Raw genomic sequence first — 14,490 nt, forward strand, 5'->3', positions numbered from 1 at the left:
TAGCCTACTACATATGCATCCGCTTGAGGCCCAGCTGGGACCAAGTAGGAACTTGCCTGATTCGATTGAGCTGTCCCTAATCCTTAGCACACATCAAACATGTAAAACAATGGCCCGAGCCTGAAATTGAATGTCCATTCCGCAATAAATCGGACATCGTCCTGAGACGAGGCTCACAAGAGCAAGATGAAAGTTGCATGTTATCTATGTACATTAACGGGGCTGTCCATCCATTGATTCAGGTGAATTTTTTCGTGAACGTGAAAGAGAATATGCCTTGCTCTTAGGTCACACCAGTCCATAAGGAGTCGGAGTCCAAAGCTTTCATATGCAGCAATGAGAATGACCACCTTCTCCTGTATATATAATGGTTCTTGATTATGTGCACTTCATCGGAAAATGAAATGAGATCCATCACCAGAAAAGAATAAAACTCAGTAGCAATCAGAGTCGGCGTGCTTGCTCTCGGGTTAATCCTCCGGGACATAGCTTCCTTGAGAAGGATGTGTTGATTTGTTGGAGCCTCTGTGATCTTGCAAGTCCTGCATCTTTAATATGTGCGCATTGCTCAATCTAATGCCCCCAGTATAACAGCTTCTCGTTATGGTAAATTTGATCGCCCATGTCAGACTACTAGGGCCGTCACCTAGGAACAGGTTGCTCATGCTCCATAGTTCGGCAATCTAGTCCTATCGCCAAAGATAAAGTCTGAGCTGCCCCAATTTCATTGTTGGGGCGCAAACCGGATCCTTGCACCAAATTTTCATCTCCGTAAAAGATTGAATTCAACGTTCTTTACCCCAAAGATGCAGAAGTTAGCTCCACCTCATCCCCGTTGATCACTGGGCTGACTTCAACCCAACTGGATCCTGCCATCTTCTTCAACCCCCCCAGCCTCATTTCATCCCTGACCCTGTTAGCGTCCTCCCATCTCTCGCAACCAGCATAAGCATTCGATAGTAAAGCCAGAGTCCCAACACTTACGCTTCTACTCCCTACAAGCCTCTTTCTGACTCTCTCGAACATGATCTCATTCCCATGAATCTTGCAGGCATTTAGCAAAGCTCCCCAAACCGACCCATCAGCCTCCACCGGCATGGCCCTGATGAAGGCCTCAGCTTTCTCAAGAAGCCCCGCTTTCCCATACATATCGACCACACATGCATAGTGCTGCATCTGGGCCTTAACCCCATAAACCCGATCCATGGCTTCGAACAGCATGAGCCCTTGATTGATCAGACCAGAGTGGCTACAAGCAGATAACAGCCCGATAAATGTTATGTCGTCAGGGGAGACCCCATGGACCAGCATGAGGGAGAAAAGCTGCAATGCGTGATTTCCACGGCCATTCATGGCAAGTCCACTGGTAATGGTGCTCCATGTTATTATATCCTTGCTCTCAAGCTTATTATAAACATGAATTGCCTTATCCACGTCGCCGCACTTGACGAACATGTTGATCTGGGCATTGCCCACGGGACCGTCCAGTGGAAAATCAGGCCGGGAACTCAAGTAAGTGTATACCCACTCACCAGAGGCCAATGCCCCGTTCGAAGAGCAAGCAGAGAGCACGTTAACAATCGTGGCCTCATTGGGCTCGGGACCGACCCGTAACATTTCCTGGAACAGCTTGATCGCTTCTTCATGGCACCCCAATATCGCATAACCTCCGATGATGGTGGTCCAAGAAAAGACATCTCTCTCAGGCATCTTCACAAACAGGTTCCGTGCACCTACGAGAAACCCGCATTTCGCATAGAGGTCCAAGATTGCATTCCAAAGATTGATAGTCACCTCGCTCCAATTCCTCAAAACATAACCATGAATTGCCCTGCCGTAGTTAAGCTCCCTCAGACCACAACAAGCAGACAAGACACTGATAAGAGTGGAGCAATTCGGCTTCACGTCCATGACCACAAACTTATCAATGGCTTCCCTCTCAAACCCACATCTCGATAGGCCCGAAACCACGCAAGTCCACGAGACCACGTCCGGGAAATCAATCGTCTCGAAGACCTTGTCAGCTGACACGACGTCCTCGTGGACGAAGTAGAAGTGAAGCAGCGAGTTCTGGATGAAGACATCACTCCAGTGCCCTGACTTCAGAACGCGGGCGTGGATCTCCGTGCCCTTGTGGCGAGCTTGGAGAAAGGAGCAAGCTTTGAGGGCGTACGTGAAGGTGTAGTGGTTGTGGGCGGCCGGGAGGCCGATCATGAGGTTGTAGAGGTGGAGGGCGCTGTGCGGGGCGGCGGAGCTCGTCAGGGTCCCGAGGAGGGGGTTGAGGATGTGGGGCTGCGGAGATTTAATGAAGTGGGCGCGGATTTGGGAGATTTGCCTCCAGCTCAGGGCGGCGAACGTTGGTCTTGGCGGCATGTGGTGGTGTTGGGTTTGGGCGTTGGTGGGAAGGCGAGATTCTCCGGCGGGTCATGGAGGAGGGAAGGTGGCGGTTCGTCCGGCTATGGCGGGAAAAGGCTAAAGGCTCTTGCAAAATAAGATGACAATGAATCGTCATAAAATTAAAGCATTATTACTTAAAATAAATAAATGCATCGCCTGAGAGATTCCAACTATCGCCGCGAAATTCAGGTTGTGTTTGGTTTTAGAGTCGAGTAAAGTTGAATTTTTGTTTTAATTGATTTGTAATGGTTGTGTCGTTGAATTATGAAAAAAAGTGTAAAAAAGTAATGAATAGTTGAGAGAAAGTAATAATTGTATTGTTGAATCGTTAAAAAAGTAATGAATAGTTGAAAAAAAGTAATAATTATATTGTTGAATTTTAGAAAAAGTAAAAAATAATTTATAGAATTTAATATTAAAAAAGTTTAAAAAAGAATAAGAAAAAAAGTAATAATTATATTGTTGAATTGAAGATAAATAGAGTTAAGTGAAATAGTCTAAAATTTTTTTTTTATAACCAAATAGGTCGTCAAACTCTCATGGGAAAGCCCGTGTCCTTAACAAACACACGCCTTAACAACTCGATCAAAGCGACGGTTTTGGCTTTTATCAAATAATTGTTATTTTTTACGATAGTCTATACATACATCGATGTCTTTTTCAAATTACAAGGAGGCTCTTGGATAATATAATAACGAGTAAATTAATGATTTGGTCTTTCTAGAAATGCATGTTACATCAAATCTGATCTCAAGAAATTTTTTATGTAAAATTGAACCTTGAGAGATTAAGTGTACATCAAATCTAACCTTCCGTCAAAATACAGTCGAAAAATGGATGGAAAAATCTAACTTGGCATTATTGTTTGATTGTTTTCTTCTATCATATTGTCCATTCCCATTGCTTTATGATATTATATATTTATTTTATTTCAATTTTAGTTTATATATTTATTTTATTTCAATTTTAATCATTTCATCTCTTATTACTCATCTTACCCTTGCGCAATCATATTTTTCAACAAAACTAAATTAAAGGTTAAAAGTATTGCGAACCAAAAGAATAGTTTGATTGAGCTTTCTAAACCCAGTTATCAAAGTATTTACAAACCAACTACGCATAAAGATTTGCAAAAGCAAAACTAAACATGAAATATTTGTTATTTTCTCATTAAAATCAAAGCTGGACACTAAAGAATAAAAAATGACAGCAGCAATTGAGGCAAGACTTGATTAAATCATTTGCATTTAAAGGAATAGAAAAACCGTCTCTCGCTTGCATCTCCTGGAGAAACAACAGTGCTGATAATGAATCAACCTGGGATTTCTCATCACTAGAACAATAGAAAATGCTACTAGATAAATTGATATCATTGTTCCAAATTGAGACAAAGCCCCAAATATTGATACTTACCCACCAAAAAAGAATACCCAAATATCAAGAGAGAAGATCGAATTTGATGTATACTTAATTTCTCAAGGTACAATTTGATGTAAAAAATTTATTGAAGTCGGATTTAATATACACTTCATCTTTCAATGTTCAATTTGATGTACACTCAATCTCTTAAAGTACAATTTGATGTAAAAAAAATTTTGAGGTCGGATTTAATAAACATTTAATTTCTCAATATTCAATTTGATGTACACTTACTCTCTCAATGTTCAATTTGATGTAAAAAATTTATTGAGGTCGGATTTGATGTACACTTAATCTTTCGAGGTTTAATTCAATGTAAAAAATTTATTAAAGTCGGATTTTATGTACACTTAATCTTTCGAGGTTTAATTCAATGTAAAAAATTTATTGAGATCAGATTTGATGTAATATGCATATCTTGATGACCAAATCATTAATTTACTATATAATAAATAAATTCTAATAGGTATTAGTTGATAAAAGGTCAAAATGGTATAAATAGTCTCACAGTGAGTATCAAATATAAAATATCTTAATTAATAAGTGAAAACGTGTATCATTAAGCTACATTCTATTGGTAATATATCGTCACTTAAGCCTTCGCCAATAGCCATCTCAGGTCCAGAGTCCAAAAGTTCCAAACCTTGGCCCCTCGGATGCTCCAAGAGCTCATCATGACATCAGTGGTTATCGCGTCTTGTATTTTATTAGCCCACTATTTCTGAAGTGGAATAATAGTCACACACAAGATGCGGGGATGGTTATGGAAATAGTCAATGTACCCGGCTCCATCTCGTTGTATCCCGTATTCGCTCAATGCCCCCAAGTGCAACGTCCGACTAGCGCCACCTCTACCGGCGATGATAGAGTAGGTTAGCCTCGTCTGCATCTTGTGCTCACGACGATATGTTGCTAAATCGGACTGACAGTGACCCTCGATGTTCTATTCCTCCTTTTTCTCCGTCTCTCTCTACCTCTTCTCGGGCTTCCCTTGTCCTTACCTGGCCCGTGTCCCTTGTCCGGGTCCAGCCGTCCCTGTTCTGTGGTTCCTATGATACCAAATCCCACCCCTGTCGGGCCCAGTTCTGTCATTTTGCTCTTCGAGCCCCGCTGGCTCTGAAATTCCCAACCACTTAAACAGTCTGACCCCACTTCACCTGTACTTTCAACCACAGCTCGCCACGTGGACTAGTCCCTGTCTGATTGGTCAGCCCCAGATATACTTTTTAACCCACGTCAGACGCACTACCCACGGATCACTAACGTGCGCCACGCCCTTCAGCCGCTGGACGCACGCCACGTGTGAGACGAGCCGGCGCAAGCTAGCAGGGGGACCTTCGGGTGAGTCTAAAAACGTGGGCCTGTGACGCACCAGAGGATCCAAAGATCCGACGGCGGAGGTCTCAACCATCGGCGACAAGCGGGCGGCGATTACGAAGAAACAGAAATCCCCTGTTAACGTCCCACGAAAAGTGGAATAGTCAGAGATACTTCTCTGCCGTCTGATCAGAATCTGACGGCACAGATCCACACCTGCTCTTCTTTATTTGTCTTTTCTTGACCTTCGGATTCAGTTCATCAGTTGAACTTCCATTTCTCTTCACAAGCTATGCTTCTTCGGTGAAGCCGCACAGAGGAGAGAGCGAGAGAGAGAGACCACAGAGATGGCGTCCATGGCCCTGACTTCGTCCTGCTCTCTCGGCTTCAGCCCCCTCAGATCGCGCTCCGTGAAGCGCCACCTGACGGCCGCTGCCTCCACCAGCAGCGTCAGATCCGCTCCTCCCCGTCCGCGTCGGCTCAAATCCAGCTCCGCCATCTCCACCTCCTCATCGAGGTTTCTCTCTCCTCTCCCTGCGCTCTCTCCCAGATCAAGATCCCCCAGCCTCACCGTCAAGGCAGAGGCGACGGCGGCTGCTTCCCCCGGCGCGCCCTCCTCTCCTCCGGCTAAGCCATGGCAGGGCGCCGCCATGAAGCCCCTCCTCGCCTCGATCGCCACCGGAGTCATCCTCTGGTTCGTACCTGTCCCCTCTGGCGTGTCGAGGAACGCGTGGCAGCTGCTCGCCATCTTCTTGGCGACAATCGTCGGGATCATCACTCAGCCTCTGCCTCTTGGTGCCGTGGCTCTGCTGGGCCTTGGAGCGGCTGTTCTCACGAAAACGCTAACTTTCTCCGCAGCATTCTCTGCCTTCGGGGACCCGATCCCGTGGCTGATTGCTCTCGCCTTCTTCTTTGCCCGTGGATTCATCAAGACTGGTCTGGGTAACAGGATCGCCTACCAGTTCGTCAAACTGTTCGGTAGCTCGTCGTTGGGGTTAGGCTACAGCTTAGTGTTCAGCGAGGCGCTCTTAGCTCCCGCGATTCCTTCGGTCTCTGCCCGAGCCGGAGGAATTTTCCTTCCTCTGGTCAAATCCCTCTGTGTCGCGTGCGGCTCGAATGTTGGGGACGGCACCGAGAACAAGCTTGGGTCTTGGCTGATGCTGACTTGCTTCCAGACCTCTGTGATTTCGTCGTCCATGTTCTTGACTGCAATGGCAGCAAATCCTCTTAGTGCGAATTTGGCGTACAATGCAATTAAACAGACCATTGGGTGGACTGATTGGGCTAAGGCGGCAATAGTCCCGGGTTTCATATCCTTGCTCGTAGTGCCATTGCTGCTTTATATTATTTACCCACCAACTGTGAAAAGCAGCCCGGATGCGCCAAAGCTTGCGACGGAGAGGCTGGAGAAGATGGGGCCCATGAGTACAAATGAGAAGATCATGGCGGGGACCCTGCTTCTGACGGTATGGTTTCGAATCTCGAACTAATTTTGCCATAAACTTTATTATATTCCATTGCAAGTTAATGATAGCAGGGACATTTGTTCGTCATTTCTCATGTTCTATTCAGTAACCGGATCCATGCTGCATAAATATGTTGCCTTTTTTTATATAAACCTTGTAATAATTGTCTTGCGCTTGGTATATATAATTGCTTGCAAGGTCACTGAACAGTATGCTCCATGCAGAAAATGTGGAGTCTGATGTTAATTCCTCATCCAAACGTAGCATGGCTCATGTATTTTTCTGATTTGAGATCAGAAAATCCTTTCTCCTTGTGTGTCTAAGAACCAATTCTCGGCATATCTTTGCCTCTATCTTCTACAACTCTGATTGGCTAAACCAATTCATGGGCATATCTGTGTCCAGGAAAAGTAGGCCGTTTTTTAAATTCATTCCAATGTGCTGAGTCACTTATATGTTATAATTAAACATTTGTGAAGTGTCTTCATAGAGTCAGAAAGTACTTAAATCGATCATTTGATTTAGTCTAAGAATGTATGGTACATCTATTACAGTAGAAGAATGAAGTGTCATCAAATTTTTCACACTTGTCAGCTTCTCGTTGAAATCATAATGTGGTGAAAATTGGTAAGCAGCACTATAGATTGCTTTCATAAATTATACAATGAGGTCCTTCCTTGCACATGTGCTCTGTTCCGTCTCATGTTTCCATCTGTTGCAACAGGTTGGTCTATGGATCTTCGGGAGTGTGCTCAATGTTGATGCCGTTACTGCTGCCATTCTTGGACTATCCGTTCTGCTCATCACTGGTGTGGTCACATGGAAGGAATGCTTGTCTGAGGCTGTTGCCTGGGACACACTCACATGGTTTGCCGCACTCATTGCTATGGCTGGTTACCTAAACAAATATGGCCTCATCTCTTGGTTCAGTCAGACTGTGGTTAAGGTTAGTCTGTCCTTTTCCTTTTCCAATGACATATTTCTCTCCAACCCCAGCTATTACTCCTTTGCCTCCTCCCTGAACTCGGTGTATTCAAAATTCCAGCCAAAGATCCAACTTTTCTGATATGTTGGCCACTGCATATCTTCTAGTGATTTCTTCACGAAGCATCATTTTCTTATCAGCCTTCGGGTGACACTACTTTTTTGGTTCTGAAGAACAACTCCAGATTTCTGTTCCCTCCGCTGAGAAAATGTGTTTTCCTTTGCATATCTGATCATCGTGATTGATGCAATCCAGCTTCTATTTTTTCAGTGTGATTGATCAAGCTGATAGTTACTTTAAAGCAATGTTGAGCATATACTGACAAAACCGATCTTGCCCTGCTTCTGCAGTTCGTTGGTGGGCTGGGTCTCTCATGGCAACTTTCCTTCGGGATCCTGGTCCTCCTCTACTTCTACTCTCACTACTTCTTTGCTAGTGGGGCTGCCCACATTGGAGCTATGTTTACAGCCTTCTTGTCAGTCGCCAGTGCTCTTGGGACTCCTCCATATTTAGGTGCAATGGTCCTCGCTTTCCTCTCCAACCTCATGGGCGGCCTCACCCACTACGGTATTGGATCAGCTCCTGTGTTCTATGGTGCCAATTATGTCCCCCTCGCCCAATGGTGGGGCTATGGCTTCCTCATCTCCATCGTCAATATTATTATCTGGCTCGGGGTCGGAGGCGTTTGGTGGAAGTTCATCGGTCTGTGGTGAAGCGCCTTCATGTATTCACTTTGTCAGATAAATTATGGAAGGATTTCTAATTCTAGGCCCACTTCTCCTCAGATGCAAATTTTTTGTCCCTGCTGTTGAGGCAGGCATGGTGGAGTTTCTCAAGTTTAAGATTCTTTTGGCGCTTTTTAATATAGAGATCTTAGGTGGAAGAACATTTTTACACATGTCGGTTATGATCAGTCGTGGCAATTGGAGCTTGTAAGTGAAATTTTTGACTTGGCATGATTAACTGCCCATCAGTGACAGTAGATAGTTTTGATCAACTGAAGATCTCTATTTTTACGAGTTCCATGTCTATCTCTCTGGTTCATTTACATGGGTAGAACTATTCTTGCAGGCTGTGAAAGCTTTACTTGATACTCTTACTCGGTTTGGTTTTCCTACATCTGCGAGAACTTGTTTTTTTCGTAGGATTCTGCAGGTGCTTGGATTTCGGTGATCTCTTGACGAGCAGCTGTTTCCCTCTTAATGTGAGCTGTTTACCCTGATCAGAATTGTCCAAACTCATACGGGGAGGTTATCGGCAATTCGCTCATTCTGATTCTAAACTTCCTCCTGGTCTTTCATGAAAAAAAACCCTTCTAGATATTCATCAAAATTTTCCGCTCCTCTTCTTTAACCCTGCGGTCCAACTGAATCTTATTCTGTAAGAACAGACTTCTCTTGCTAATTTGTAATGTCGCCTCGAGAATAGATGCGAAGAGAATGTAATCATCGACATCAAGCCTAATGCATGGAGAGACCCACAACTAAAGGAATCAGATGATTCTTGTGGCTAACTTCTGCTGCACATCTTATTATTCGCTTCTCCAAAAAAGCAAAAGAACAAAACATGATAACAATAATTACATTCTATCTCGCGCCTGGAATCAGAACAATTCTCTCTTTTTCTTCGGGAAGCAACGCAGCCTCGGAATGGAATTGTCAATAGCAGGAGTTCAACATAACTCTGTAATTGCTAAATACACAGTTGCCCCTGATATCAACAATACAATCAGAATAGGACTTGGTTGATACAGTTAATAAATGCCCATTCGTTATCTCTGTGTCTTTTCAGCACACCAATTGTTGTCTTTTTTTTTTCTTTTTTTCTTTCCTTTTCTTTCCTTTTTGAGATTTTGTTCTATTCTGGGAAAAAGGGAAATTCTAACACGACTTCGAATCACGGTGATACTCTTGATACATCTGTTCAAGTGTTAGTATTTAAGTTCACATTACTTTTACTATTTGTGACGAATTATATCAAATACTAGACATTTGAACTAAAATACCAACAAGTAAAAGTAATAAACACTTTTACTAATCGCGAGGGTTAATACTTAATAGTGCTAGACATTTGAACTAAAAGTACTAATACGTGTCACCGTAACTTCGAGACATGCTAGAAAGATCCAGCGGAGAGAAAATGGGCAGGGATCTGTAAATTGGGTGGTCGAAAGAATTCTAAGGTTGGACTTTGGGAGAGCAACACCAATTCACCAACCCCACGTTACTATAACAGCACAGAACACTCTTCCTTCACGGCACCCACCTGCCTCCCAAGTTTTCCACTCTTTACTTTTAAATCAACATCCGAGCCTCCTTAACCATCTCTGACCGTCGTGTCAAAGCAAAATCCGGTTCGGTTAACTCCGAGGAACCGGTAGGAGAAGCAGATGTCGTGGTTCGGATTGCACCTCGAGACGAGGAAACTGTCGATGATATTTTGCTGATGGAGGTTCATTCCGCACTTCAGTAGTGGAAGCTCCCTCTCACTCTCCACCATGAATCAACCAACTCTTTGAAGTCTCCTTTCATTCCCATGAATCAACCCCACTTTTAGAAGTCTCTTTCATCCACACGTTTGTTTGAGAAAAGAACACTGTTGATACTTCCATTATTTCACGCAGTCGTGACGGTCCTTGACACATGTGGACATTTCTTCGTTCATAAACGTACACTGCTATGCAGACTGTATCGCTTCATGATTGGTGCTGGGATACACATTAACCAAACGTTTATGTATCTATAAGAGGGAAAAGAAAGAAAGCACTTCGGCATCCCCTTCCCAAGTGGGAGACAAGGCATGGAGGAATATTTCTATTCTTGTTGAAGCTAAAGCTTTAATGGAGGTTCTTGGGGCAAAACTTTGCCGGGTTTTCATCTCTTGCAGAGACTGATAAGAAGAACTTTGATCATGCAGCCATGCTTGCAGAAGCTGATTGTGAATGTCCCGTGTGCTGCACATAAACTCTGATCATCAGCTTTCTGCGGTTTTTCTTTCTGGATTGAGAAAGTGAAAGAGAAGAGGAAGAGCTTCTTTTGGTCTGAAGGTAGGCAAGTGTCCATTACTGGTAACAGTGCTTTCCTTCAATGGACAAAGCTTCTGGAGCTTCTTTGAACAGCCTGAAATTGCTACTGACAAAATTTTCCTATTTGCAGCAAACTCGTTTCTCTATTTCTGCTGCCATGGCCGAGGAAGAAGACCCTTTTGCCTCTGAAGGAAAGAGGACAGCTCCAATCTGCATTCTCTTCGAGGATGCCAGGTAGCAGACTTAATTGTTATATATACATATGTAAACATTCGATTGCTTTCGTAAATTTGTACAGAACTGTCTATAGATTTGATAACTTCGTCTCTTGTATTTCTCGTCTCCTCAACTATCATTGACTGCTTAGCACTTACATGCTGATCGAACAGACAGGTTTTCAAGTTCGACGATCTGGGTCGAGAAGTAGCCCAGATAGCGTTCCCTGCTGCACTTGCTTTGACCGCTGACCCGATTGCTTCTCTGATCGATACAGCCTTCATTGGCCGAATAGGTGCTTACTATGTCTATTTTCTGCTGATTTAAGATGACTTTTTGTCTCCCTTACATATTGCAACAAAAGACTCTTCTCAGACATGAAGTTTACAAATTTTGATTTTTTCTGTTTTGTCGACACAAAAATGCATAGGTCCGGTGGAACTTGCAGCTGTGGGGGTTTCTATTGCTCTGTTCAATCAAGTCTCAAGAATCGCCATATTCCCTCTCGTGAGTGTGACGACCTCCTTTGTTGCCGAGGAAGACACTGTAAGCCCTGAAGGACCTGAAGTAAGCCCCGAAAACAAGGAATTAATACCCCAGAAAGGTAGATCATCTTCTCTAGTTTACTTGCAATTCAAGTTAACAGTAATTTCATTTAGATAAACGACTTCTTACATCAATTCAATCAGCTCCACAGCTAGGAGTTCTATGTCTAGGTTGAGGGTTGAGGAGAGTCCTCTTAGTGTTTCTTAGCTGCTACCCTACAACTCCCAGCTCTAAAGGCATCTACTGACTCGATAACTCAAGTTGATCCTGAAACTTGCGGTTTGAAAAATGTGTGCGGTTTTTTTTTTTCCTCCTACCAAACTATCAGAGTCAAGCGACAGTGCTCTCAAGTTTAGCAGCTTCGACTCAGAGAAGTTGGAGCAGATGACCACAAGGAGACACATACCATCGGCTTCTACAGCATTGGTCATGGGAAGCATCCTCGGTCTTGTTCAAGCCATTCTGCTTATTGCAGGTGCAAAGCCTCTGCTAAACTTCATGGGAGTCGGCTACGTGAGTTTTTGTATTCCCTTCTGTTGCTCTTACTTCTATTTTCTGCTGCTTTTCAATTAAAGGAAGACATGAAACCAGGACAATCATCCACAACAAAATAGGTTTGCGGTCTCAAAACTCATCTGTTGTCAATCACTCTTCCCTATAACTTCCAGGATTCTCTGATGTTAACACCTGCGCAGCGATACTTGACACTGAGGTCTCTTGGGGCCCCAGCAGTTCTGCTTTCATTAGCAATGCAAGGAGTCTTCCGTGGACTTAAGGACACGAAAACTCCCCTATATGCAACTAGTATGAAGTTTGAGCAGCCTTTAATCCGATTCGTTTTTTGATTGACGAAAGACCCCTTTGTCATTGTCCTAATAATTCACTCAATCTATTTCAGTTGCAGGAGACGCAACCAACATAATTCTTGACCCGATATTTATTTTCGTCTTCCATCTCGGTGTCAGTGGTGCAGCAATCGCCCATGTAATATCTCAGTGAGTCCATGAACATCGACTTGCCTTCCTGACTTATTAGAAATGCCGAGCCTTTTTCCCTTTTTTTCCCCCCAATTATTTCACTGACTTAATTCTTTGTTTAGGTACCTAATCTCTGTCATACTTTTCTGGAGATTAATGGACCAAATTGATCTAGTCCCTCCGAGCATAAAGCACTTGCAGTTTGGCCGGTTCCTGAAGAACGGTAGATTTATTACTTATTTTCTTTTGTGATTAGAGCCAATACTTATTAGTTCATCAAACAGGAATTAGTCCCGTAATTATATCGCTTGGCGATGCCACCACCAGGTTTTCTGTTACTGATGAGGGTCATCGCGGTGACCTTCTGTGTAACCCTGGCGGCATCGATGGCGGCCCACCTCGGGCCTACACCCATGGCCGCTTTTCAGGTCTGCTTGCAGGTTTGGTTGGCCGCTTCCCTCCTTGCCGACGGGCTAGCTGTTGCCGGACAGGTGAGATCATGATTTCCATCTTCACATACTCAACTTATCCGTAATTAACACGACCATCCACGATGGTAGCAACCCGAGCGAGACGTTTATCTCTATTTCTCCAATTTGCATTGAAGATAAGGTCCTTCATTGTTTTTTAAATATAGGCGATCCTTGCGAGCGCATTTGCTAGGAAGGACTACAGCAAGGCTGCAGCAACGGCATCCCGTGTTCTGCAGGTTCCTCATTTATTTCAATAGTTAACCGAATTGCCTTCTTGGATATCAAGAAGTTCTTCTTAAAGTATGATAATTTGTGTCCTGCAGCTAGGACTGGTTCTTGGGCTGATCTTAGCAGCTGTTCTAGGAGTCGGATTGAGAGTCGGAGCGAAACTATTCACAAAAGATGTTAACGTCCTTCATGTCATAAGCATAGGCATCCCAGTAAGAAACATACGAAATCTTTCCATTCACTGATAACTTGAAGACTACATTTTACGAGGTCGATAGACTGTTCTGTTCATGGAATTGATTAACTGATGATAATATTTTGTTGTTAATTACAATCTACGAACAGTTTGTTTCGGCTACTCAACCTATAAACACCTTGGCCTTCGTCTTCGATGGAGTCAACTTTGGGGCTTCTGATTTTGCATATTCCGCATACTCTATGGTAACGTCACGGGGTTCTTCCCCTACATCTTCTACTTTTTATAGGACCATTCATCAGCAATCTTTTGAAATATCTCAGTATCAACAGTTCTCCCTAGTCGAGTATAGGGGTATACCGAGTTGGTATAGGCCAGATCGGCTCAGTGGTAAACATCTCAGCTTCGAGTTGTCGACTTGTAGGTTGCAGTGGCTCTTATCAGCATCCTCTGTCTGTTCATTCTATCTTCGAGCTACGGATTCATCGGAATATGGGTCGCGCTGACAATCTATATGAGTCTACGAGCATTGGCTGGATTCTGGAGGTAAATCGCCATTCCCGACGACTCTCTTTCGCCTAATATATTATAATCCTCATAAGGTTAGCTTAGTCAACCTGATAGGCATTCTTAAACTAACTGTTCTTTTGATCTGCCCTATCTGCAGAATCGGGACTGGGACTGGGCCCTGGAATTTCCTCTGGAGATGAGTCGTGCGCTGCTCTCGCTCGCAGAATGTTCTTCGATGCCTCGATCCGCCAATGCTGTATATAATTATCCGATCCAAGAATATCTATATATATATATATAGCTAAAGAATGAAGAGCTGGTAGTACCAGAAAGAGATGTCTGTAACGAATATTGGAGTAAAATAAAAAAGCCTAATTTCGCATCGCTTGCTCGTATACGAATTTCAGCTTTCGACAGGCCTTCACGCAGTACCGACATTGAATGTGTTATCAGAAGTGATAGGAAACCAAATCAAGGTGATTCCATCTAGAAGTATGATCAGTTCATAGATAATGTTTACATGAGAAGAACAAGTTCATAAATCTGTCCCCATCAACAATTAATTAATTCACAAAGGAACCCATCAGTTGCAATTTTCTCCCCAGCGAATAAATACATTGCCATAGTGAACTTGAAACAATTTGAAGAACGCATCTCGTCTTGCATATCCAGAAAGTCGATTCGGATGACATGGATCTGACTTAGCCCTTCTACAAATTCTTTATAATTGCAAGT

The 14,490-nt window shown here is 43.5% G+C and overlaps 3 protein-coding genes across 4 annotated transcripts; 2 read left to right on the forward strand and 1 right to left on the reverse strand.

Moving 5' to 3' along the window:
• Positions 1–100: 100 nt before the first annotated feature.
• Positions 101–2,597, reverse strand: LOC116210510 (pentatricopeptide repeat-containing protein At1g08070, chloroplastic-like). Its single transcript, XM_031544394.1, has one exon. It carries the CDS (start codon positions 2,371–2,373, stop codon positions 796–798), a length of 1,578 nt encoding a protein of 525 aa, XP_031400254.1. The 5' UTR covers positions 2,374–2,597; the 3' UTR covers positions 101–795.
• Positions 2,598–5,383: 2,786 nt separating this feature from the next.
• On the forward strand, positions 5,384–8,607 carry LOC116211259 (dicarboxylate transporter 1, chloroplastic). Its single transcript, XM_031545551.1, has 3 exons — positions 5,384–6,599; positions 7,324–7,545; positions 7,935–8,607. Exons 1-3 carry the CDS (start codon positions 5,481–5,483, stop codon positions 8,295–8,297), a joined length of 1,704 nt encoding a protein of 567 aa, XP_031401411.1. The 5' UTR covers positions 5,384–5,480; the 3' UTR covers positions 8,298–8,607.
• A 1,644-nt stretch (positions 8,608–10,251) lies between these two features.
• LOC116212045 (protein DETOXIFICATION 42) lies at positions 10,252–14,139 on the forward strand. 2 transcript variants are annotated; one of them, XM_031546630.1, is made up of 14 exons: positions 10,252–10,630; positions 10,740–10,843; positions 10,999–11,120; positions 11,256–11,429; positions 11,700–11,884; positions 12,067–12,175; positions 12,270–12,366; positions 12,471–12,571; positions 12,676–12,839; positions 12,986–13,057; positions 13,145–13,261; positions 13,395–13,490; positions 13,670–13,791; positions 13,913–14,139. In XM_031546630.1, the coding sequence occupies exons 2-14, from the start codon at positions 10,767–10,769 to the stop codon at positions 13,953–13,955; spliced, it is 1,479 nt and encodes a 492-aa protein (XP_031402490.1). In that variant the 5' UTR covers positions 10,252–10,630; positions 10,740–10,766; the 3' UTR covers positions 13,956–14,139. The 2 variants fall into 2 exon arrangements, with proteins under 2 accessions (XP_031402490.1, XP_031402489.1); XM_031546629.1 differs by having other exon boundaries at positions 10,255–10,630; positions 12,040–12,175.
• Positions 14,140–14,490: the final 351 nt, after the last annotated feature.

The sequence above is a fragment of the Punica granatum genome, chromosome 6 (assembly GCF_007655135.1).
Source record: "Punica granatum isolate Tunisia-2019 chromosome 6, ASM765513v2, whole genome shotgun sequence".
NCBI lineage: Eukaryota > Viridiplantae > Streptophyta > Magnoliopsida > Myrtales > Lythraceae > Punica > Punica granatum.

Excerpts from the sequence above, each read along its gene's own strand:
- LOC116212045 (XM_031546629.1), top strand. The coding sequence starts at position 10,767 with ATGGCCGAGGAAGAAGACCCTTTTGCCTCTGAAGGAAAGAGGACAGCT. Across the intron at positions 12,176-12,269 it reads AACTCCCCTATATGCAACTA|TTGCAGGAGACGCAACCAAC; the intron begins GTATGAAGTTTG and ends AATCTATTTCAG. Across the intron at positions 12,840-12,985 it reads GGCTAGCTGTTGCCGGACAG|GCGATCCTTGCGAGCGCATT; the intron begins GTGAGATCATGA and ends TTTTAAATATAG.
- LOC116210510 (XM_031544394.1), bottom strand. The coding sequence starts at position 2,373 with ATGCCGCCAAGACCAACGTTCGCCGCCCTGAGCTGGAGGCAAATCTCC.
- LOC116211259 (XM_031545551.1), top strand. The coding sequence starts at position 5,481 with ATGGCGTCCATGGCCCTGACTTCGTCCTGCTCTCTCGGCTTCAGCCCC. Across the intron at positions 6,600-7,323 it reads CGGGGACCCTGCTTCTGACG|GTTGGTCTATGGATCTTCGG; the intron begins GTATGGTTTCGA and ends CTGTTGCAACAG. Across the intron at positions 7,546-7,934 it reads TCAGTCAGACTGTGGTTAAG|TTCGTTGGTGGGCTGGGTCT; the intron begins GTTAGTCTGTCC and ends CTGCTTCTGCAG.